We start from the raw sequence: 25,132 nt of genomic DNA, 5'->3' as shown, positions 1-25,132 counted from the left end.
AAGGTTAAAGTTTCAGTTAATGTAATTTAAATAACTTAGGTTTACTTTATGGTATTAATTTCAAACTTCATGCTCCTATGTACTCGCAATTCCCTTAAAAACTTTGTATCCCAAGTTTTAGCTTCAAACAATAATATAATAATAGCTACTGGTCGCTTTAAAGGGCACTTTAACGACTACGTATATTCTATTTATGTCTATACTAGCCGTCATCCGCGACTCCGTCCGCACGGCAATAAACACAAACTTAATAGTCTATGCGTTCTCCCAGACTATGTTCTATATGTATATCAAATTTCATCAAGATCCGTTGAGCCGTTGTAGAAATACTTTCAAACAAACATCCATCCATCGCATTTATAATATTAGTAAGATGTATCACAATTCCATAACAGTGTAACTTTAGTTTTCGTATGTTGTTACAGACGCGCGTCAATGATGTCACCCCGGCAACTGATGCGCAACTCAAACATGACACAGAAGTGGCAGCGACGAGAGATATCAAACTTCGAATACCTTATGTTCCTCAACACGATATCAGGTAAGTGGTCAACGATCGTAGTGTTATCTCTGATTTTTCATAAAGAATGTGAGTGGTTACATCGTGTGTCAATAGAAGTGCGTAGGAACCAGATACTCTCAAATATATACAACTCACGACTAGCTTTCTAACTCTTCCGGACGATGTTCTACATCTAAGCCAAATTTAAACGAGATCCGATCAGCCGTTCCGGAGATACCTTCAAACAAACATCCATCCATCCAATCATTCACATTTATAATACTAGTAAGATTAGTAAGAGGTTAAATATATTTGTAATGTTCTTAGTGGGCTTAGCATGAATATTTGTGGCAAAAGTCATCGTATTGTCGTCCTCATTTTTTTTATTTGTCCAGCGCCCCCTATCGGATGTGTAGTACAACCAAAAATTTCATACTAATTTTGACATAATTAATAACGAAGATACGAAGTCGCTATTCACAAATATTCGTACTAGGTCCTCGGAATATCATACGATAGTTCCATCTAAATCTTTCAGATGTATAGGAAACAGGAAATATACTGTACCAAAGAGTTGTTTATTAAAGTTAGAAAACGCTAGCTTCGCTATTAAGAGACTTCATAATATCATCTTTTAAAAAATAATTATAGTATGCCTCGTATGCGTTCTTAGTATATCAACACAGTCGGTTCAAGTGTACCGCAAAACAGCGCCGCGGTCTTCGGTTGGCTTGTCTCGTTAATATTGGAACGTAGTGTAAACTGATATCTTATTATATAACGTGTTATATAAGTATTATGTACTGACATTATATACGTTCTTTGTTAGCACTTATTTTAGAAATACAGTGTAATTGGTAAAGACAACAAATGTTACAGTATCGACCTCCATAGAAATGGTTACGCACCATATATAGTGGTTAAAACCTTTGCTAATATCTATTGGTTTTGGTTATCTAGGTTAAAAGTTGCCAATTGCATAAACGTAAAGTTAGTAAAATTATGTGACGTTACAAATACTTGAAAGTGCTTCAAATTTATTTCTAACTTTACATTTTTCAAATTGTAAAAGTCCCCGACGTATCTACAACGCAGGAAAAAGCAGATTGGCAAATTATGAAATTTAAAAATAAATGTAGCACCATGTAGACGACTTGATGTGTGTTTCTGTGATCAGAATCCCCGTTTACATAGTTTTATACAAAAAATTTGGTCTCAGAAGCCAACTGTAACTATTAGAAACGTTTTTCTTTTACACTCTGTCATTCGACATAGGTTATGTATTACAGAACGCAAGTAATCCATTCATTTTACTATCACGTATAAATCATTGTGCTCTAAATTATCTTCTTCCTCCACATTAGTCTGTGCCAATTCTTCATCGCACGTGATACTGAAGACAGATCAACGCGATGACTCATACTCTACAAGTAAAACAAATGTAACTTTATCAACTTAAAAATAAAGTTCAATTTGCAGTAGTTAACAACCCTGTACGTCCATACCTTGTGACGAATCTTGTCAAAATTATTTTAGAGATTTAGGATATGGAGGGTTTAATTTATATGACTACCAAAAATTAATGCCGTCTTGTCAGTCGGGCAAATTTTTTTAATACTCGTAACAATAATTAGCATAAGTATAAGTTCACTAACGATCATTGTAACTACTTCTTACTAATATTATAAATGCGAAAGTTTAGATGGATGTTTGTTTGAAGGTATCTCCAAAACGGCTCTACGGATCTAGCTAAAACTTGGTATAGATGTAGAACATAATCTGATAGGACAAATAGACTATTAATTAAGTTTTCCTTTAATCCCTAACAGACTGAGTCGCAGACGATATCTACCTCGTAAAACTGTAACCCAATTGATTTTACAATGAATGTTTTGTCAAAGGAAATTCTTTACACGACAATGATTATATAGAGGAAGTCCTGATGCTTCAAGACTACATTTTCTATGTAAATTCAGTTTAATTGCTAATTTTTAACTAAGACATGCGTTTAAATGTGTGTACTCAAAAAGGTATCAATTTTACGCACATTCATGAATATAATTTTTTTTTATGTTCGCGCGGGATTAAAAATAATGTTGTCCGATTCTCAGAGCTATTCAATATGCTCACAAAATTTCATGAGAATCGGTCAAGCCGTTTCGGAGGAGTATGGGAACGAAAATTGTAACACGAGAATTTTATATATAATATATTTATGTAAGCCAGCCGATTAAATACAAATTAAGGTAGATTATACACAAAAACAGCCCCAAAACCTAAATATCTATATCTGAATAACGGTTTTTATTATTCAATATTCATTTGTTCCATGAAATAATTTCCAGCAAGCTATGCAAACTTTACGACCAGAATTTCCTAAACTTTTATCGTATTTTTTTCATTGATTTAATAATGTAATAATATAAGTTTATTAAGAAACTATTATTGAAAAGGGAGTAAATAAGAAATCAAATTTACCACCATTAAAAGCACAAAAAATAAAATTTAAATAATGATTAATCTTCAAATTCATACTAATATTATGATTGCGAAAGATTAGATGGATGAATGTTAGAAGGTATCTCTAAACGACTCTATGGATCTCGATTAAATTTGGCATAAATATATAATAGGATGTATTCTAGAACACATATTCGACTGATAAAGTTTTTAATCGCGCACGGGCGGAGTCTAGAGCAACAGTTAGTTTAATATAAGTTTGAGAAGCGCTGGTATAGCTCTTATAAAGTGTATTGACCGGCAGTCGAGGTCGTGCAATTTCTGGAACATCCGAATTGTGAGAAACTTATACGTAACAATATGAAATAATATTTTAAATTAGGCGTTAATAAGAATAGTAGTAGTGAAGTCAACCAAGCCGCACTTGGCCAGCGTGGTTGACTATGGCCTAATCACCCTTGACTTAGGGTAGGCTCCGAGCCGCACGTTGGGGACGTATAGTGAGCTGATGATGATGATGAAGAATAGTATTGTATAATAATTAAGACGATGGCTCTAAGGAAGGTATAACGAGACAGACACAAATCGATAAGGTTTATTTTACCTATTAATAAAGACTAGGTATAATGAAATTAACCTACTAAATATTCTCCCACACATCAAATACCTTCCAGTGGACTTTCCCGGTAAATTCAGTTCAGCCGTTTCAGAGATTATACGGAACAAACGCAGCTTGCGGACAGAATGGTAGACAGACAGACAAACATGTTTTTTTATATCATAAGGTGGCAAACGAGCGAGCGGTCACCTGATATCGCTGAAATAGCAAAGTGACCGTTGCCCATAGACATACGCAATTGCATATGCGTTGCCTAACTTTAATCGACAGAGGAGAGTATGCACTGAAAGAAAATATTTCCATGCATCATCTCATCAAGAAAGTCCACTTCCACTTCCCGTCCTTTCCTTATAAAAAATTTTTTCGTTGTCACTAACGCATTTGTACGAAATATGATTATATTATCTCCATATTACATACAGACATTCTTATTTTATTATATGTTTACAAAGAGTAAATATTCCATCATAAAAGCAATTATGTATCTGTACCATAATCAGATCGTAAACAATTTACTCTTTATCATTACAGTCATTATATACTGTTTATATTGTCAATTATATTTCATAGACAATTATAATATCGACTTTGATTAACATATTGTTATATGATTAACAAAGAGATTATTATTAAGATTATAAATTAGATTTACCTGATGCATTTCGCTTCAAATCTCCACATAATCAAAGCTAATAGAACACCATTTAAATAACTATAGAAACAATTGCCGGAACAAATTGTAACACACATTTTTTTTATAAATAAACATGAATCATAATGCAATATTTTATCTTTGCACCAGTAATAATTTAATTTACAATTCACTGTTTTTGTTTGCGTGCTTGAGGCACTTGAGTCATGTTCCCCTTTCTACGTGTGGACGCTTAGGAAGGGGAAATATCCTCTTACTGTGCGTAACCTCCCCTGTCGATGAAAGTTACGCAATGCATCTGCAAATGTAGATGTCTATGGGCAATGGTCGTCGCTCATTTGACACATTTTGCTATATTACTTCTTACTAAACTATAAATGTGAATGTTTAAATGGTTGGAGGGATGGATGTTTGTTTGAAGTTATCTACAGAAGGGCTGAAAGGATCTCGATGAAATTTAGTACAAATATAGAACATAGTCTGAAAGAACACATAGTCCACTATTAAAGTTTTTTTTAATTTTTTATCCGCGCGGACGGAGTCGTGGGCGACAACTAGTTTATTTTCCTTATTAGTTTATCTGCAGTTTAAAACAAGTTGTTAGCGAAGGCATGATCAAATTACTGACCGAACAGTTTTGTTATTTAATTAACAAATCGAATATATTTGATATTGTACTTTGTTTGTATCAACTTACTAACAACTTACTAGCTTGTAATGAACACCAGTAACTTAATAACAGTAGCTTACCGAATGAATTGTAATCTAATAGTCATAGACTAACCTCACTAAACCTTTACAAATCTTAATTTAACTTAATAATCCGAAAATTAACCTTAAGGCCATTCGTATACAAGGTCACATAAATCGTCAAAATTTATATTATACTACTAGTAGCCTCTGTTTTCTTCCAGATTATGTTCTATATGTATACCAAATTAAATCGCGATTCGTTGAGCCGCTGCTAGATACCTTCAAACAAACATCCGTCCATCTATATAAACAATCTCATTCATAATATTAGTAAGATTAGTAAGATGGCGTAGCGAGAATAGCTTGTGTACGAAGAGAATTCGAAACCTAGAAAATACAAAATAAGACTTGTTCCTAAAATTAAGAGTCCGGCCATCCAATGAAATGGTCGTTTGTTCGAACACAATCGACTATTGTGAACTTAAATATAATATTTATCGCAAATTAATGAGATAATAAAATAAATTTATAATATTAATTAAATTCCGTTACCTTAGTAACTTAGTTGATTTCATTAGGATGAAACAGCAACTGAAATTCAATACGTTACATTACTTTTATTGCCTTTTCCTTTTTCTCTGTTCAATTGTTTTTCAATGCATTTCTAAAATATTTTGTACTAGCTGTCGTTCGCGACTCCGATCCCACGGAATTAAAAAAAAAATAGTAGCCTATGTATTCTTCTAGGCTATGTTCTATATGTTTTTAAAATTTAATCGAGATCAGTCCTGCCGTTTCGGAGATACCTTCAAACAAACATCCATCGAAGCATCCATCTAAACATTCGCATTTATAATATTAGTAAATTTACGAGTTAATTGATTATTCAAAAATTAAACGCATTCATATTCTTGAATTAGTCAATTAGAGAACCCTTAGTGACTTTTCTGATACTAAATCTACACTAATGAAGACTATTCAAACAGTTTAGCGTACGGCAGTTAGAATTTTAATTGCAAGAGCAGTATTTGGTTAAGTGTCAATTATTTATAATAACTCCATTATTGTAATAATTGGAAGACGACGATCATGACCTAAATCAAACGATATAATTCTATTAGAGGTGAAAAAAAAAGAACATCAGTGTTTCTCAAACTGCACAATTTAAATCATAATCTAAAGTGTAATTAAATTCTTAAAGTATTTTTTATTCTTTTTTCGAAAATAAATTATTGGTTACATAGAATCGAGCAAAAAGTATTTAAAAACACACAAATGCTTCTTAAAGTTGACAAAATTATGTGATTGGAAAAAGGCTGTAAGAACATAAGTTGTATTCTTAAGGTCTCTTTTTCTCGATGTCATTTTATTCGATAAACTTATGTTTAAACGGCTCTCATATGTTCCCTGATGAGCTCGAAACTAGTCGGTGACAACATCCTACTAACATACATGATTATTTTTGAAAATCATTAGTTTATAATAATGTCTCACGAAAGTTTAAATAATTCGTTAGTTTGAGAAACAGTGACTTGCCCTATTATATTTTGCAAGCGATTTTTGCAATGTTTTAGTAATGAGGAACCATTTTACTACGCTTTACATAATAAAGCGAAACCGATACGATAAAACTTTCGACATTTAACTGAAATTTGTTGCCAGTTATAAAAAAAACGTAATCATTCATAGTACTCTATAAATGGATTGGCTACAAGACGTATTATTTTGTGCATATTTGATTTCCGCCATTTTGGCGCTAATGGTTAAGGTTTATAGCGGTGGTGTGGATTAGAACTAATAATATAGATAGAATTGCCTATAACGTAATCAACAGACGCGTTTAAATCGGAACGAAGCAAAAGTTGTCATTTCCAAGCAATCGCCTATCTATTTATTGAGATTGGTGATTTATAGGCAATCGTGTTTGCTATAAAATAAATATTGAAATGTGTATGGAAAATTATTACATAGGCTTTTCCATTATCGTGACAATTGTGTTAATACATTTTTTTTCATCTCTTTCATTGTCTTTAATAAGACAGTGACAACAATATTTTACGTTTTAGTTTACATTGAGTCAATATAAACGTGATATTATATATTTATGTTACGCTTAATGATTATTTTGATAGTTAACTTTATCTAATGTTCATTGTTTTATCTTTTTCTTTTACCTTCTTGGTGTAGTTTTATAACCTGATGTTATTTATAGCAGTGTTTTGTTTTTTTTTTAGTTTTTGCATTTAATATGTACATGGCTGATGATGATTTATTTTTGTACTCTAACCTAAAAAAAAAAATAAGCCAGTTTTTTTTTTTAAATGAGATTGAACAATGCTATATTATTTTAATAATTGATATACCATTTACAAAGTAGAAATAATAAATATTTCTTGTTGGTATTTTATGAAGAAGTAAGACTTTTTCCTTTTGTGATGAAAAAAAAACAATTACTCTTATTGTCTCATTTACCGGTCTTTCATATTTTTACGACTTTAATGCAATTTCTTATTATGTTAATTATTATATAATATGTATTATACATGTAAAGTATACTTTCATTATAATTAAAGTATCGAGAAGAATGATTCCTACCTTTTTATTATTTCCATTATACGAAATATCAAAATATCACAACACATTTAATAATAACATAACTTTGAACACTATTGTTTGTTATCTGAATTGCGCGCGAAACGAAACGTCACTTTACGACGTCACTTACGATGTACAACTGAAAACTAATTCCACATTACACAAAATAAAATCTCTCTTAATATTTTTGTACGAATTTGTTACGTATTTTGCAGCGCCGTGTGCGAAAGTTGGCATCGTATTGACGAATGCCGCTTCGGCAGCCAGATGTGAAATTGTCACGTGGCTACAATAGCTCCACAGTAAGATGTACACAGATAAAGTGACCTCTCTCGATTGCACTTGTAAATATGAATGTCTATTAGTATCTTTGAATATATAGAACAGGACTAGGCAAAAAGCCGCCGTACAGCTGTGAGTTAATACAAACACACTCAAAATTAAAGCGTAATTATAAACGCATACAGACTTAAATTACGCCCTGACATGAGACAGTTAAAATTTATTGTTAATTTTTATTTAACACAGACGATTGGGCGTTTAACAGGTCCTGTCTCTTTAAAGTCAAAGATTAGTATCGAAAGGGTCAAAGAGCATAGGCCGTCTGCATTCGGTGTTATATGTTTGTATGTTATATATATACAATGTTTACATTTTTATCTCTATATGTATTTATGTATCTTTAAGATAAAACGATTTAGATTTCTGACTTTTTAATGTAAATATCTTCTTTAGGATTTATTATTATGTTGTGATAATAAGCTATTAAAAGTATAACTACGTTGTAAGTTGTCAGAATCTGATATATATTTGGAAATTCAAGATGTAAGAAGTCTTTCTATCAATCAAATAATGCTTTTTTTATATCATAAGGTGGCAAACGAGCGAGCGGCTACCTGAAATCGCTGAAATAGCGAAGTGACCGTTGCCCATAGACACACGCAACTGCATAGGCGTTGCCTACCTTTAGGCTGCCAGTCCACCAGAGCGGAGCGAGGCAGCGGAGCCGAGAAACGGAGAAATATTAACCAATAGGATTGCACAAAATCTCCGCTCCTCTTAAGTGGACAGGGACTTGCGAGCTAGTTTAAAATTTCATATAAAACCGGTAAGCGGAGCGGGGAAACGGAGCGGGGAAACGTGCGGGGATGCGGAGCGGGGAAGCGAGTGCGGGCGAGTAAAATATTCACTGTGTTCTGAACGATGTTTGATATGATTTCTTAACCAAAATCTATGTTTCCTCATAGAATTGTTCAAATGGTATATGGTAAGTATTTCGGCTTCTTCTGACTCCAACTCTTCTTCCTCAAGCAATGTAAGGTAATAATGTATCAACTTTTTCGATGGCATGTCTGCTATCACTGACATTTCGCGTAGAACTAAACCAATCGCCCCACGCCGGGAGCTCGAAATCACTCGTCGCGTACTTGCTGCCTAGCTCCGCATATTGAAAAACACAGCAACTCCGCTCCGCATTACTTCCTCACTCCGCTCCGCAGCCTCGCTCCGCTCCGGTGGACAGTCACAGTACGCAACTCCACTCCGCATTAGTCCGTTTCTCGGCTCCGCTGCCTCGCTCCGCTCTGGTGGACTGGCAGCCTTAATCGAGGGAGGAGAGGATGCACAGAAAGAAAATATTTTCCCTTTCCATGCATCCTCTCATCCGGAAAGTCTACTTCCACTTCCCATCCTTTCCTTATAAGAAAAAGGGTGAGAAGGGAAAGATGACTAAATTAGGCCAACCACCCAGAACCCAGGACCTGCAGATTGCAAGTCAAATGCTTGACCCCTGAGCCACCGACGCTCTCGTATAGTAAAATATCGTGTACCATTGCCCGACCTTTTTTCGTAGAGTATTTGAAAGCTACGGCCTATTGATTCCGCGTTGTTGTCTCAATGGGTAAGAAACGTTCCAGCGTCATACCGCCAATTTCCTCGATTGTACCTATGTATAGAATTTATTTAATTCGGGAAGTCCTTGATAAAAAGAAACTTTATGTTACACTTGTATAATTTAAGCTATAAAAAAGTTAAATTGTAACACAAGTTGCTCCATGACTGAGCATTAAGGTCACTATTTAACGGGCCATTGCCGGAGAGAGCTGTGTACGGCATCCGAATTAAAAAAAAACGTTAAATAGTTCCTGCAATATTACTATTACAGATCGACAACTTTATTTGACCCGGTGGGCATAAGTCAAACTATATTATGATAGCTCACTAACGCCCCTTATCAACGATATAAAGGTCTCACAAGATCTTTTTCATACTGTAGCTGTCGTTTCATGTTTTTTTATTGCCATTCTTTGCCCATTTTACATATTTTCTGATAGAAGTAACAGTGGTAGTAGACTCTTACCGACCCAGATAAGCTTGTCGCACTGTAGTTGATCAAACGACCTTTATAGAATCGAAAAGTTAACACTTTCTAGCAATAATTGCGTATGTTAATGGTATGCAATTTTTTTCTATCAGATAGTATTTTATAGATGCCTAAATAACAACGGTTGCAGCAATCGAACTTACTTAGTCGTAAATAATACGTGATAATTTACCAAAAGTTTCCACCTACATGAAAACATGTCGTCAACTCTCTTTTACTAAATAAATCCAAAGGATGATACGCTTTTGCAATTTGTTTCTGCAGTGGGAACAGACATGAGAGGCAATCAGCCTGATGAAACGTGATTGTTTATTTGTATTTATCTATGCAACTATAATCGCGTAGCAACGCGTGTAACTCTAAGCCCCTAGTTTCACACGAGGGCAGCACAGAACAGTAGGACAGAACAGTACTCTTGTTTGAAGTCATAACGCCGAGACAGAATAGTACTGGTCTGCGTGTGTTCCAACAATAACAGTACTGCAATGTCTGTTCCATCTCGCTGTGCTGTCCTTGTGTGAAATTATCTATCATAAATTGCATTACCTGCTCGCGCGTGTATGTTTCGTCAACATAGACACGTCCGGATGCATTGTTTAGTGTTAATTCTAAGGTTAAAGAACTTTTTAATGACACACCGCGATAAAATAATGGATGAGTCCAATAGTTATTACGTTTTATTTTTTAGTAGTAAACGTTGAAGTAGTTCTGACTTTAAATACGTCTTAGATTCCTAATAACCTATAGTAATATGTTAGGGAAACCGAATAATAGCATATGTTTTTCGAAGAATCCAAGTTGTAGTAAGCAAAGACATCTTACTGATATTATTATATATAAATGCGTAAAAATGTGACTTGAATGGATATTTAGTACCACGTAATTCCTCTACAACTAAACAAAACTACATGAAATTTGTAAAAGATTTAGATTATAGTCTGGAAATATATGGTTTCATTTGGCAAATGAACTTGCGGACGACAGCTATCTTACTGGATGTTTGTTACACAACGGTAATATGGATTTCGCAGAAATTTGACACAAATATAGAACATAGTCTCTGTTGCCGACACATGCCTTTTTATACTTTTTATTTTAATATTTTTATATTTCGAACGTAATGTATTTTTCCTCCTTTTTTGTTGCTATTTAAAATAGCAGTTGTAAATAAACTCTTTTAACTTTCATTCTCAAATTCATTCATTTAGTTCCAAAGTTTATCAAAATCCAACCCCTCTTTTCCATCTTCCTTATTTTCCGTCGTCTTTAGTCTCGAAGGATACATGTGCTACTAATTAAGTTTTATTTCTGTACAGACGGAGTCACAGGCGACAGCTATTTATTAATAGTTTTAAATACAATAATGCATGATATCAAACAATAGCGCCTTATCGTTGTGTTACTCAAGAGAAGACACTGTCATGTGACGAGACATCGTGTTATCACACGTCGATACATGTATTCTGTTTCTATGACGATATTATATGTACTAAGACACGTACTTACGTAGCAATAAAGTCCCTTAAATTATTCAAACTTTCGTGAGACATTATACTAATCTGATATTAAAAAATTTAGACCTTAAATTTGTATTGTCTTAGGACTGGAGTACATCAGTTTTATTCATTTACTAGCTGTCGCTAGATTCTAAAAATAACTTATTAGTAGGTTATATATTCTTCCAGACTATGTTCTACATCTATGCCAAATTTCAGAGAGATCTGTTTAGCGTTTTTGATACTTTCTAACAAACATCCATGATCTAAATGTTCGTATTTAAAATATTACATTAGTAAGTTTAAACATAAATTAAAATTATGCAAAAATAAAATTGTTTAGTTTTTAACAACAAAAATACCAACGATAAAGAAACTAATTGTTAATAAGTTAATTACTAAACGACGTGTTGCAGTTAGGTTTACAAAAGATGACGTCGATCATAAGATGAGACTACATTTCGGTCAGCAATAATGTCGTCACATATTAACTTGTTCCCAGGTCGCACGTATAACGACCTGAACCAGTATCCCGTGTTCCCCTGGGTGCTTACCAACTACGAGAGCGAGGAGCTGGACCTCAGCCAGCCTTCCAACTACAGGGATCTCTCCAAGGTATTTAAAGATCAATAATATATTAAGTCTTAAGGATATAAGACGTTATGTCACTGCTGTTCTCGATATTCCTTTAATAAAGATTGCTAAAACATTACTAAGGGTCGCACATAGTACAGTATACAGATGTAAGAGGTGTCTGAGTATGGCAATACCTCAAATCTGTGTTTTGTGAGATTTGCAACTATGTTTTGAGCCATTCTACATTTGGTCTAGTGGCTGCCTGATTGTAAATTTTATGGTACGAGAAAAATGTTTCCTAGTGTCGAAAGATCCAGCAGTTACCTTGTGTATCGTTTGTGCAGCCTATCGGAGCGCTAAACCCCAGCCGTCGTGCATATTTCGAGGAGCGGTACAGCACTTGGGAGCATGACTCCACACCGCCATTCCACTACGGCACACACTATTCCACCGGCGCCTTCGTGCTCAACTGGCTCGTCCGCATCGTAAGTACATCACTAGTTCACTACAGACTTTATACACAAAGCAAGGTAAAACTTCATAGCTGTTATGGTACAGTTGCGTCGCGGGTATCCCACACACAACGACTAATCGGCGTCGCGAGTCATCTATTTGGGTAAAACAGACATAGCGACTAAATTTCAACTGTAAAGAGTAGCCTCGCCATCTTGAAATTCGCAGCGACTCTTCTCACGACAATCTTGACAAAGGTAGCAAGCGACGGCTTTGGCGATGATAGAAAATCAACGCGTGTCTGTGCGCGAATCTAACAAAGTATTGTGGGTAAGCGACTAAAATCGCCAGGTTTTGAAAATTTAAATCGCCTTGTGTATCGAGGGCCTTAATTTACCACTACTACGAACTATCTAAAACCAAATATTTTCTTATTTTAGTTTTGTTTTATAATTTTTTACTCTTTCTTTTGTTTCTTATTTCCGAATATACTTCATTTGTTATATTCAAAGCGTCATTAGGAGCGTCGATGGCTCAGTGGTCAAGCACTTGTCTTGCAGTCTGCAGGCCCTGGGTTCGAATCCCGCCATGCACCAATGTGTTTTTCGGTTTCCAATTTACATATGTACATTTATCCGACGTTCTTACGGTGAAGGAAAACATCGTGATGCAACCTGCACGTATCTGAGAAGTAATTCAAAGATATGTGTGAAGTCAACCAACCCGCACTTGGTCAGCGTGGTTGACTATGGCCTAATTACCCTTACTTTAGGGTAGGCTCCGAGCCCCTCGGTGGGGACGTATAGTGAGCTGATGATGATAATGTTATATTCAAAGTGAGTTATTCTGTCCAAACATTGGTGTATCCAAGTGAAAAAAATAGTAGGTAAACTATATTATATTGTCTATTTGAAAAAGGAACAAAGAATTTGTAGATTGTTATTTAAAATAGTTATCTTTATAGGTTAACTAAAATAACAAAGCATTTTAAGTAAACTTGACCACAGCCTTGACCTAATTGCTAATTGTTACGTTATTTATATAGTATAACAACAATATTTATTTAATAGATAAATTCAATGACTAACTGATATCGTACTGTTATTGTAACTAAGCTCATGTTTTCACAGCTCAAGGAAAATTATAATTAATCTTAAATTACTTCTCAATAAAAAGAAGTCATCAAAATCGCCTTAACAGAAGATAATTTCTATAATAAAATATAGAAAAAAAATTAAATAAAAAGTGCCTTTTCAAAAATAGGTTAATCATAGTTAGCTGTAAAAGAATAGTAATAGATAATAGTTAAATTATATACAGAAAGAAGATTAAATAAATGTTTCGCCATACTTTGTTGCAAATGTCAATGGGTATCATCGGATCAAATAATTTTAGGCAATCCGATCTACGTTCGCCGCATTCTTCTTTAAAAAAAACTATAAAACATAAATTAATAAATAAAAACATGAACCGTAATCAATAAAAAATAACACAATAAACAATAGTATATATCCAGTTAAATCTGATCTTCAAAATAAACGCATAAAGATTGGAAATCAATATAATTATAGGACACAGTAGCGCCGCGCGGGGAAGTGAGATGTCACTGCAATTATGAAACTCAAGCGCAATGCCCAGTAACAGATGGCATAGTTTTGGATAGGGTTGGCACTAATGTGTTTCTTAATTATTTTATTTATTACCTGTTTTTAGATACAACAATCCATCTTGCTTTATAAATGCATATAATTGAACCACTAAGTTATTTTCTTTGAGTATATTTTATGTGATATGTTTTGAATTTTCAAAGTAACTTGGGACAGTTCATTAAAAGCATATTTTAATTCCATAGAAAATATTTAATAACTTAAAAGTGCCAACCCTAACGATGATTTAATTGATTGCGACAAGAGTCGTAAAAGGTAAAAAACTTAAAAGCCCATTGAGTGTTTTGGTCGAATCGAAAATAGAAAGGTTATTTTTTTATTATGGAAGGACAACATCGCGCGTGAAATTGTCAAGCTTTGATGAATCGTGTGCTTAACATTGCTTAATGAGAAATGAGTCAACCTTGAAATATAGAGAACAAAAACATCTTAAGTTTAATATAATGCTTATTATATTATTTATAGTTCATTACAACTGTTAGGAAGAAAACCAGACACTGTGCCGGTGTACTGGCACAACACTAGCCTTACTAAAATGTCGATGTTTATGTCCCCTCACTAATCATTCTGACACTGGACTTTGTAACGAAGGCGCGCCATTCATGTCAAAGGATTCTATTTAATAATGTCTAAAACTACGAAGATAGTTAACATAATGTCTCAATAGAGAAATAATCTGAGTCTAGTTCGACACACATGCATGTTTGTCGCACTTGAACAATTGTTTGTTTTGTAAGGATGTGATAATAAACCTGAATAATATAACAGATTAATTTGCGTATCTTTGTCCTAGTAAAGCATGAACGTTTCTAAATGTTGTCCTACTAGATGTGTCATTGTTACTGTGTCAGGAACCGATGACAACGATGTTCCTGGCGCTGCACGGCGGCAAGTTTGATCACCCCAACAGACTGTTCTCATCCATTGCCTCTTCTTGGAAGAACTGCCAGAGAGATACTTCCGATGTTAAGGTATGTGTATATGTCCGGAAAATAACAACTGAAGACTGAAAGGTAAAAAATCATACTATTTTATTTATCAGTTCTTAGAGAAGAGAACAACGAGAAGGAGAAAGGAAAAAGCATTTTACTTTGACATTTATTCCTGTTTAATCAAACGAAAGTAATCCTTTACCTCACGCATGATATTACATCGCTTGTTGCTTAAGGACACCAGGGTTCATGTTACTGTAATTGTGATCCTCCAGGAACTGATCCCGGAGCTGTTCTTCCTACCGGAGATGCTGGTAAACAGCGGCGGCTATAAGCTAGGCATATCAGACTCTCCCTCAGGCGACGTACTGCTGCCACCATGGGCCTCCTCCGCCGAGGAGTTCGTGCGCATCAACCGCATGGCGCTCGAGTCAGAGTTCGTCAGCTGCCAGCTGCATCAATGGATTGATCTCATATTTGGATACAAGCAAAGAGGTAGGTTGTTGTTACAAAATATTAATGCGTGCTCTATTTTTGTGAAGGTAACTCCGGTCCCTGCACTCTTAAGAGTAACATCTCTTAAGTAATTCAAATGGGATCTCTCAAACTCTCTTATTGTTGGGTGCGTACAGAATTATCAATCCATATGTCACCAGGGCCGGAGGCTGTGCGCGCTACGAACGTGTTCTACTACCTGACGTACGAGGGCGGAGTCCGGCTGGATCAGATCACGGACCCGGTGACGAGGACCGCGGTGGAAGACCAGATCCGCAGCTTCGGGCAGACGCCGGCGCAGCTGCTGAGCGAGCCGCACCCCCCGCGCGCCTCCAGCCTGCACCTGGCGCCGCTCATGTTCGCGGCGCCGCCTGATGACGTGTGCATGCGTCTCAAGCTGCCCTCCAACGCCGCCGTCGTGCACGTCTCTGCCAACACATACCCCCAGCTCGCCATGCCCGCCGCAGTCACGGTACCTGCTACATCAATTTACTAGTCTTATTAGTTTGTACAAAATAGAGTGAACTTAATGACGTCAGTTACTCTTTTCGATATCTTTACTTATAATGTATTAAAGACTTTTCTAATTGTTACAATATGTATGTACAGGTGAGTGCAGCGCGCGCCTTCGCAGCGCACCGCTGGGCAGGTGGCGGCTGCGCGCACTCTGCCGCCCGAGCTGACCTCGCCCCCCACCATGCGCCACATCACCATCACCCTCTGCTCATGGACCCTGTATGGGGTCAGTACCTTTCGATTACTACGTGTAGAATAAAATAATAAATAGAAATTTAAAAAAATGCCCAGCTGATTAACACGATACTAGATTACGGTTATGTTTATACCGTACCCATTTCAGTGAAATGTGATTTAACGCTAAATAAAGTTGTTAAGTTGATCTAATATTTGTCCTAGCAGCTTACATATACATCCATTAAAGGATCTCTCGTTAAAGAAATATAAATATAACTATTTTCATCTGATGAACATAAATTAATTTGCGTATGTATACAGCGGGCGGCGGCGCGGGCGCGCTGTCGCGGCGTCAGCTGGGCGACAACTTCTCTCAGCGCGTGAAGGCGCGCAGCAACTGCTTCGTTACAACTGTCGACTCGCGCTTCCTCATCGCTGCAGGCTTCTGGGACAACAGCTTTAGAGTCTTCTCTACAGAAACCGGTGAGAAATCACAACGTTTAAAAGTACTAAATAAATACCATCCTTTCAATGTCAAAATCTGTTTCTAAAATATATTTCATTAAAAATAATAAAACTACACTAATCGACGATTGCTATTATTATTAAATACATTTTAAATATTTGGTCCTTCGAGTCGGATCTATAAGGTATATTGAACTCTATACTGTTTGCAATAAGGTGGTATTTGCGTGTGGTTGCAGCTAAGATAGTGCAGATAATATTCGGGCACTACGGCGTGGTGACGTGCGTGTCGCGCTCCGAGTGCAACATCACCTCGGACTGCTACATCGCCTCAGGCTCCGAGGACTGCACCGTACTGCTCTGGCACTGGTAACTACAAATACTGCTCATCGACTGTTGGGGTTTAAACTTTAGGGAATTCTTTTTTTTTTAATGCTGCGCTTTCAGTGTTCAATGCCGCGTTCAGCCAGCCAGCTGAAGAAGTATTATATCCTTGTATGATGGCTCTATGTGTAATTATGATGTTATACTACTTGTACATGGCGCGGCTCTACACATGTTTCGATGTGATGCAGGTCAGCACGTCACGGCGGCGTGGTGGGCGAGGGCGAGACGCCGGCGCCGCGCGCCACGCTCTCGGGACACGACGCGCCGCTCAACGCTGTCCTCGTCTCCGCGGAGCTCGGCCTCGTCGTCTCCTCATCCATCAGTCAGTATACTGACATCTCATCTCATTAGGATCTATACATCACACGATATGTCTTGTGAAATCCCCCGATTTACATGGATGAATGTCACCTTCAGTACTTAACACGATACACTTGTACAGACGGTCCGGTGTTGATCCACACGACGTTCGGTGAGGTGCTGCGCGCGCTGCCGGGTGCGGGGGGTGCGGGAGGTCCGGGGGGCGCGGCGCCGCAGCAGCTGGCGCTGGCGCGCGAGGGTGTGCTGGTGGTGGGCTACGCGCGCGGACATCTCGCCGCATACACGCTCAATGGACGCCGGCTCCGGCACGAGACGCATAATGATAACTTCCAGGTAATACAGCTTCGCAAACGTGGTACAGTGCTGTCCAAACTTAATGGCAGCTCGCACTAATAGCTGACCACGAGTCGACATACAATTTGAATATAAAGTTTTGACTAAAATAATGTTGGTAGAAAATCCTTCTTAAATCTTAAAAAATATAAAATCATTATTACATCTAGTTTGTACCAGACCAGTGTTGTATAAATGTGTATGTGTGTGTGAGCAGTGCCTGGTGCTGTCCCGGTGCGGGGAGTACCTGGTGTGCGGGGGGGACGCGGGCGTGGTGGAGGTGTGGCGCGCCTTCACTCTGGCGCCGCTGTACGCCTTCCCGCCAGCCGGCGCGCCCGTCTGCAGCCTCGCGCTCTCACACGACCAGAAGTACGTTACACATATTAATGCGCCTTTTTAATATCATATCGACGTACAGTGATACACGTAAATTAAATTAAATTAAATTAAATTATTATTGCTCTTTACGAGAAAGTACTATCACGAACAACCCTTCATATAGAATCCCGGCCAAATCTTTTATTTATTCTATGTCTTATTAGACTTTTTACGTTCCCGGCTTTATACAGTTATAGAAATTCGCGCGAAAATTGTAATATTTTAATTTAACATTACAGATTCCTATTGGCGGGTCTCGAAAACGGCTCGCTAGTCGTGTTCCACATAGACTTCAACAGATGGCACCACGAGTACCAACAGCGGTACTGATCCACGCCTTACGCGCACTTTCACTGCTAAATACTGACTCGATGTCACTCGAACATTTTCAAAATTACAGTTTTGTGTCATTAAAATGTCAATTGATATTGACAGGTGTCAGTTATTGTCAGTGTTACCATGTGGTATGTGCTTAGTTTAGAAACATCAATACGTAAGTTTTATGGAATTTCATTTGGAAATATTTTTGATGCTCCTCAACTGTAAGTCACCTTTAGAAGCTAGATCGGCTTTAGGCGTCTAAACTGCTTTGATAAGCGTTAGAAATTATTAGTTTGCTGCTATGCTCCTCACTATGACGGCTAGTGTTGCAAAGTTTGCTTTATAAAATTATTTTCTATTTATTTATCTTAGATTGATGACCTAACGTAACACTTTCTAGATGATTTTTATTTCTTCTTTTTTACTACTGTTACTACTACTTTTTTAATTTTAAACCTTGCAACACTGGTCAATCTTAGTAGAGTTATCAACACGGAGCATCGCATGATAGTGAATTATACAAGATTTGTAAAAATTAATTTCAGAGGCGGACAAGTACTTATGTTTTAGTGATAAACAGTATTGTTTTATTTGACATTCCAAACATTCCATTTATTTTATATTATTGATAGTATTATTAATTGGAAATTGTTATTAAATCAATTTATGTTTTTATTTAATTTTAGTGCCATAGGTAAAGTATTGACTGGAATATGATATGTAAGTTGTTTTGATCTCTCGTATCAACAAAACGTCCATTTCTGTACTTAACAAAAATTGTAACAGCGTGCAATATTTTGAAATATTTTACTCGACGACAATGATTTCATTGAAAATATTATATTTTTAGATTTTTTTTCATAAATTATTATTTTATTTCATGAATTTTATTTTGTATTCCTTTGGTGATGGGTAGATTAGGTATTTAATTTGTGTAAAATCAGTTGTAATTATATTTTTTGATTTTTATTAAATGGTTGTATTAACATCTTTGGTTTTTTTAATTTTATTATCTTTTTTATTTTCATATTTGTACTCAATTATAAGAACTTATTGCCACTTGGCGGCTAAGCGCGCAGCTAGTGGAAATAGCCTCTATGTTAGATACGGTGACGATATAAATGGAACTTATATTACAAGAGTTTTAATCTGATGATTACTTAATGTAAGAATTTAAGATAGAAAAATAAACGCGAAAGTGCCAATTAGTCATTTTCGCTAATAAACTATGTCAATATACGTGTAGACGATGAATAGATATTTAAATATAATATTAAATGCTATTTAAGGCACATATTAAAGTTGTGTTACGGCTGACAGACCATAACCAATAATAGTTTTTTACGCGACCATTGTAATTTATTGTAAATTCGATTGAAAGCTATATTTTTGCATCACTACACCTGCACCGCTCCTTCCGTTCTGTGATTTAGGCTTTAAATGTGCACTCTTAGACATAAAAATAAAGAAAAAAATAATAAAAACTATCTTTTTCCTACTCTCTGTGCCAAAAATATTGTAACTTACAGATAATGTAGAGAACAGTTTTATGAACATGCTATCATAAAAAAAATAGTACAGCAACACAAACCTCTTACTTTACTCTAAAGCTTTCCCTTAGATTAGGTTAGAAATCTCTGTAGAAAATTGTCGGTAACCTTAATTACGATTTATGTCTTCTAGTGAATTGTACAAATAACTTGAAACCCTTATTCTCTCACGTCCCACTGTAGTCTCTTAGATCCTAAATGCTAAATTCATAACTAGTACTAACTTCTTAGAAATTAATCCTTCATCTTTCCAACCTAGTATTGATTTACCTTTAACATGTCTTTAGAACGCAATTCCTTTAAAATGTTTTACATAAATTAGTGTCTAGACATGTCTTGGTATAATTTATTTAAATAGTCATTAATAATCTTATTCTTATACTAAATAAAACCATTCAAAAAAAATCTAAGCACAGAAACACGCAGCACGCTAAAAAACACGCTACACGCAATTCTGTCCATTAACGGTAAGATAATTTTAAGATACGAAATTTAAAATTAAATTAACGTTTTTATTCCATTAGAATAAGGCAACACTTGTATATTGAATTCGCTGTCCTGTCCATTTAGACATAAGCTGAATTGATTCATACACAAACATAAACATTCTTTACACTAAGATCTGATAATCATAATTATTTATAACCGAGTTGTGACGACTTTATTAAAACGCTACTGAATTTAAAACATTGCCCATCGGCTTTCGCATTAATAGAAGCTACAGAGCCACTTTAAAAATATTTTAAAGCTTACTAATTTTGAAATAATGAATTCACAATTGTCTGGCAACACTGCTATGTTACACAATGTTGCAAACTGCACATACACTCAGCATGCGAGTGCTTTTCACCCTTTAATGTACTGCCTCCGCCAACTAATAAAATGTCTTATTTAGATAATAGTGATTCAATATTATGAAAAATGTTGTTGAGCGTATATTATAGTGAATTAAACTAGGTTAGAATAATAAGTAGACATGTAGACGGAGTAGATATAGTTTAGTGGGACAATTTGCGTAAATGAAGTTGTTTTCTTCGTTAGATTTAATTTGAATTATTATTATATTATATATTTATAGTAATTTTCAACTTAGCTATAATTTTTTTGTATTTAAAGTTACTTTTGTGGAATATTTATTTGTAAATTAATTGAAGTTACAACTGCTTAGTATTATAATACATAGTGAAATTTGATTTGTTAACTTTATTAATGTATAATTTTATATGAAAGTTTAATAGTCAGACTAATAAATATGTTACAAATAATATTTGACCCATGAATTGAAGTCATTCTGACTAGGTTTTTAATCACATAATTGAATAAGAACTAGACTTCTGAGATTGTGTGTAACAAGCCTCAAGCCTAAAGTTGAAAAATAAACAAAATGTCTATGGGACAGTAGTTAACCATAGACCCGTGTGCATCTCCGAACGTATTTTGAATTTTGGCAGAAAAATTAATAACCCACATAATATGTAACTGAGATATAAAATAATTAATGAAAAAATTCGCGTTTGGATTGTGTTTAGCAAACTAAGACATTAAATACTATTTAGTACGCAATAATTTCGTTTTGTATAAGTCTGAATTTTAATAGTTTCGTGCATTGTCTAATACTAGATATCTTATTTCACTAGATATTTTCAAAAATATTGTGTCACATTCTTTGATATAACTTCTGTATATCTAATGCACATGCTTTTAAAATTTAATGTGTGATTTTCTTATGACATTAAATTGTGATATTTTATTTGAACACGATTAATTTCGAATGTATACTCACTTAAGCGTAACTCTTTACAAAGTTTCATTTTTGCTAAGTGTATGGTGCGTTTGTATGTTACGAAAAGGTCTTAAGTAATAAATAAATTGCATTGATTAAATAAACTTGTATTATTTATCCTGGTTATTGAAAAATAAATATGCTTTGTTTATAACATGCAATGGGGAGCTGCGTATTGTAAGAAAGGGTGAATTTGAGTAGAGCATATTGTTGAAATTTCGCAACATTCCTTACCTACCATCTAAAGATACTTAAATATTTCCAAATTTTTAATAATTATTATATAAATTAGTATCACAAGAGATTACTTATTTCTTTTGGAGTTATACCTGGAACACACCAGCCGAGTTGTGATTATGAATAAAATCGCAGAAACGTGTCGTCAATCTAAACATAATCTAACCACATTCAATATGCCTTCAAAGAGCAAATAATGTTTTTTTAAATTATTTTATTTATAACTTAAAGACACTTGCATCAAAATGAAATACGTGTTTATTTAATTTTTTTTATTAAGTATAGCTTATAAGCTAAGCAACGGTCGCGACGGGCGGTGGTGGCAGCGCGGTAGGCGCGATGGAGCGCACATCGCTCGTCGGCTCCGTGGGGATGGGCTCGTCTTTGGGCTCCGTCACCAGAATGTGGTCTGGTTGGGGCTTCTTGGGGCCGTTCTTGCCCTGTTGGTCCCATGGCAACATGATCTTGACCTGAAAACAAGTTTATGATGTTACTTTTATTGGTACATACAATAAAAATTGTCATTGACAATACTTGTGTGTGATAATGGGTTAAGAAGTTTTTGATTTGTTACATTCATTATACTGGCCTTTTCCCTCCCTACAGAGGGTCGGCAAAGTATGTACTTCTATTTCATACATCTGTATCACCTGTCATATCTGACTTCACTTCCTTATGTTTATTCCACCTTGACTGATAATTATAATAAAATAAAGTAGCTGTTGTCCACAACTCCGTTAATGCAGTACATAAAAAAACTTTATAAGTAACCTATGTGTTTTTCCATGCTATGTTCTAAAACTATGCTAAAATTAAGCTAGATCCATTAACTTTTCTGGACATACTTTTTAACAAACATCCATCCAAACATACACATTTATAATATTATAAGATGATATGTAGTTTGTTTGACCTGCACCGTACAAGAGCCCATATAGAATGAACCCTCCAATAAACAGGTTAAGTTAATTTTCCACAACAAGTTAGACCACAAGCTGCAGGAGGCTTGCAATCCCTGATTGTGTGGATAACATGAATTTTAAAAAGTAAACTTATATCTAAATCACGATATCTTTGTAAATATATGAAGATAAAACATGTTAAGCAATACATAGATCTACAATAGTGTTTCTTTTGAAACTATAAATTGCTATAGAAACTTACCTTGATACCAAGTACTCCTTGTCGTAATAACACATGTCGGGTTGCTGTGTTAACATAGTCATTGCAAGGGTCACCAGAGTGAATCATGAGGCCGTCAACAAACTTCATGGACTTGGCACGCTGACCACGGAGCTTGCCAGATACAACAACCTCGCAGCCTCGTGCACCTGACTCCATGATGAATCGGAGGACACCGTAGCATGCACGACGCACAGCTAATCCTGAAAGGATAATAACAGTATATTAATGTGATTAATGAAATAAAATAGTTTAAAGCAAAATAATTAAAAAAAGACAAATAATATATTTTTAAAATCCTATTTGTTTTTTGTTCTTGCATTATTCACTACATTTCACTCCATAATTAGCAATAAAAGCAAAGCCAAATTTATACCAAATTTTATACACATGAGAGCAAATTTATTTAGCTTTAATTTCAACAAAATCTACTAAAATTGTGCATCTCCGCATCAAATTGTGAGATGTTACTGCTTAAAATAGGCTCTGGTCACTTTTTACTCTGACAATATTGACATATCATATAAAACATCCGTACACACAGGCCTACATCCAGCAGAGGACAAATTTTAGGCTGATTATGATGATATAAAACATATTCTTGTTTCTGATCAAGTGTTTACATAAAAGATCAATTGAAACTAATGAAACTGAAGGTTCTGATATGTTCTTAGGTAGAGAATTGTAATTTTCTGTAATGTTTACACCGTATCAAGTTAACTTAGTGCACATATCAATATAATAATTACTAACCTCCAATGAGTTTGTATCTCAAAGATTCAGCCTGAGCAATAGCGCACAAACCACGGGTGGCGACCTTCTCTGCGTACAGTTCCACAGACTGTTCAGGAATGTTGAACCTCTTCTGTACAACCGAGGTCAACTCGCGAATCCTGCGTCCCTTCTCTCCAAGCACGCTTTGTGTTCTTGTCGCCATAATGATAATTTCTGACCGTATCGGGGTGACCCGCACCTCCACGCCGGAGTACCCATCTTCAGCCAATTCTCTTGTCAAGAACTCATTAAGTTCAGCCTTAAACACACCGTCGCCGACGAACTGAAAATATCACAGGAGGTTATGTTTTCGTATGTTTCAGATTAAGACGTACCTTTGTTTATGTTGCACTAACAATTATTTATATCAATCTCAGGCTTCTAATTATATTTATACAGTTATAAAATAAAGTAAAGACGTTAATTTTAGACAGAAGATACAATCACAACTTTTTGACATCCGTTAACATCACGATTTACACTAACACTTATAAATAGAACTTTTCATTTGTGGACATTAATAACCCCATACTACTATTTGGAAAATTTATTTAGGATAATATTCTTCTAAAAAATAACATACTTTGCGCTTTTTAGAAATGTTGTTCACCGCCATGATTGCAACGGGGGCTGAGAAAACTCAAAAAGACAGGAGAACACAGATCCACAAACGTCAATGTCAAACAATGCAGCGTTCCGTTATAAGTTTGAAATTTTCAAGAAAAGATCATCTTCGTTGCTACATATTTTTTATGATATAAATTAATTTAAAATATATTCCGCGTAATAAATACGTTGCGATCGATGAATTACATTGTGTTATAATTTTTTTTTCTAATCCAAACTTCCTTTTCATGTGAAATTTAAGAAATTTGGAAAACTTTAATCTTATAACATTGTGTAATCATTTTAAAAATCATGTCTTAAAAATAATGTATTTTTATCGGTAGTTGTTAATTAAATTGAACAGATAATATTACACAGGTCGAAAATACCCAGAGGACGTATACAAGTTTTACATATTCTTATTTGTCTTACTCAAACAGTAAAATAAAATAAAACGGTTTAGCTTTACTAGCGCCATGGGCTAGGTTAATATTTACCATGCCTTTGGAAGGTTTAAAAGGCCGTGTGAGAAGATCTGAGGCACCCTCTCTCTCTTAAATGCCTTTTCTACCTTTTTTG

General features: G+C 35.3%; 2 protein-coding genes across 2 annotated transcripts; one reads left to right on the top strand and one right to left on the bottom strand.

The window, feature by feature from the left end:
- The first annotated feature begins 471 nt into the window (after positions 1-471).
- LOC106120606 (neurobeachin-like) lies at positions 472-18,430 on the top strand. Its single transcript, XM_013315959.1, has 13 exons — positions 472-541; positions 11,903-12,015; positions 12,321-12,461; positions 14,948-15,067; positions 15,304-15,523; positions 15,685-15,995; positions 16,133-16,265; positions 16,538-16,699; positions 16,921-17,050; positions 17,257-17,390; positions 17,511-17,722; positions 17,940-18,091; positions 18,340-18,430. Exons 1-13 carry the CDS (start codon positions 472-474, stop codon positions 18,428-18,430), a joined length of 1,989 nt encoding a protein of 662 aa, XP_013171413.1.
- Positions 18,431-22,248: 3,818 nt separating this feature from the next.
- On the bottom strand, positions 22,249-24,580 carry RpS3 (ribosomal protein S3). Its single transcript, NM_001312857.1, is given in 4 exon segments — positions 22,249-22,461; positions 23,156-23,376; positions 23,927-24,230; positions 24,531-24,580. Coding segments are annotated over 4 exon segments (735 nt in total). The 5' UTR covers positions 24,564-24,580; the 3' UTR covers positions 22,249-22,284.
- Between the last annotated feature and the right edge of the window lie 552 nt (positions 24,581-25,132).

The sequence above is a fragment of the Papilio xuthus genome, unplaced genomic scaffold (genome assembly GCF_000836235.2).
Source record: "Papilio xuthus unplaced genomic scaffold, Pxut_1.1 DF826949.1, whole genome shotgun sequence".
NCBI classification, from domain to species: domain Eukaryota; kingdom Metazoa; phylum Arthropoda; class Insecta; order Lepidoptera; family Papilionidae; genus Papilio; species Papilio xuthus.
This window is presented reverse-complemented; position numbering and strand designations above follow the sequence as displayed.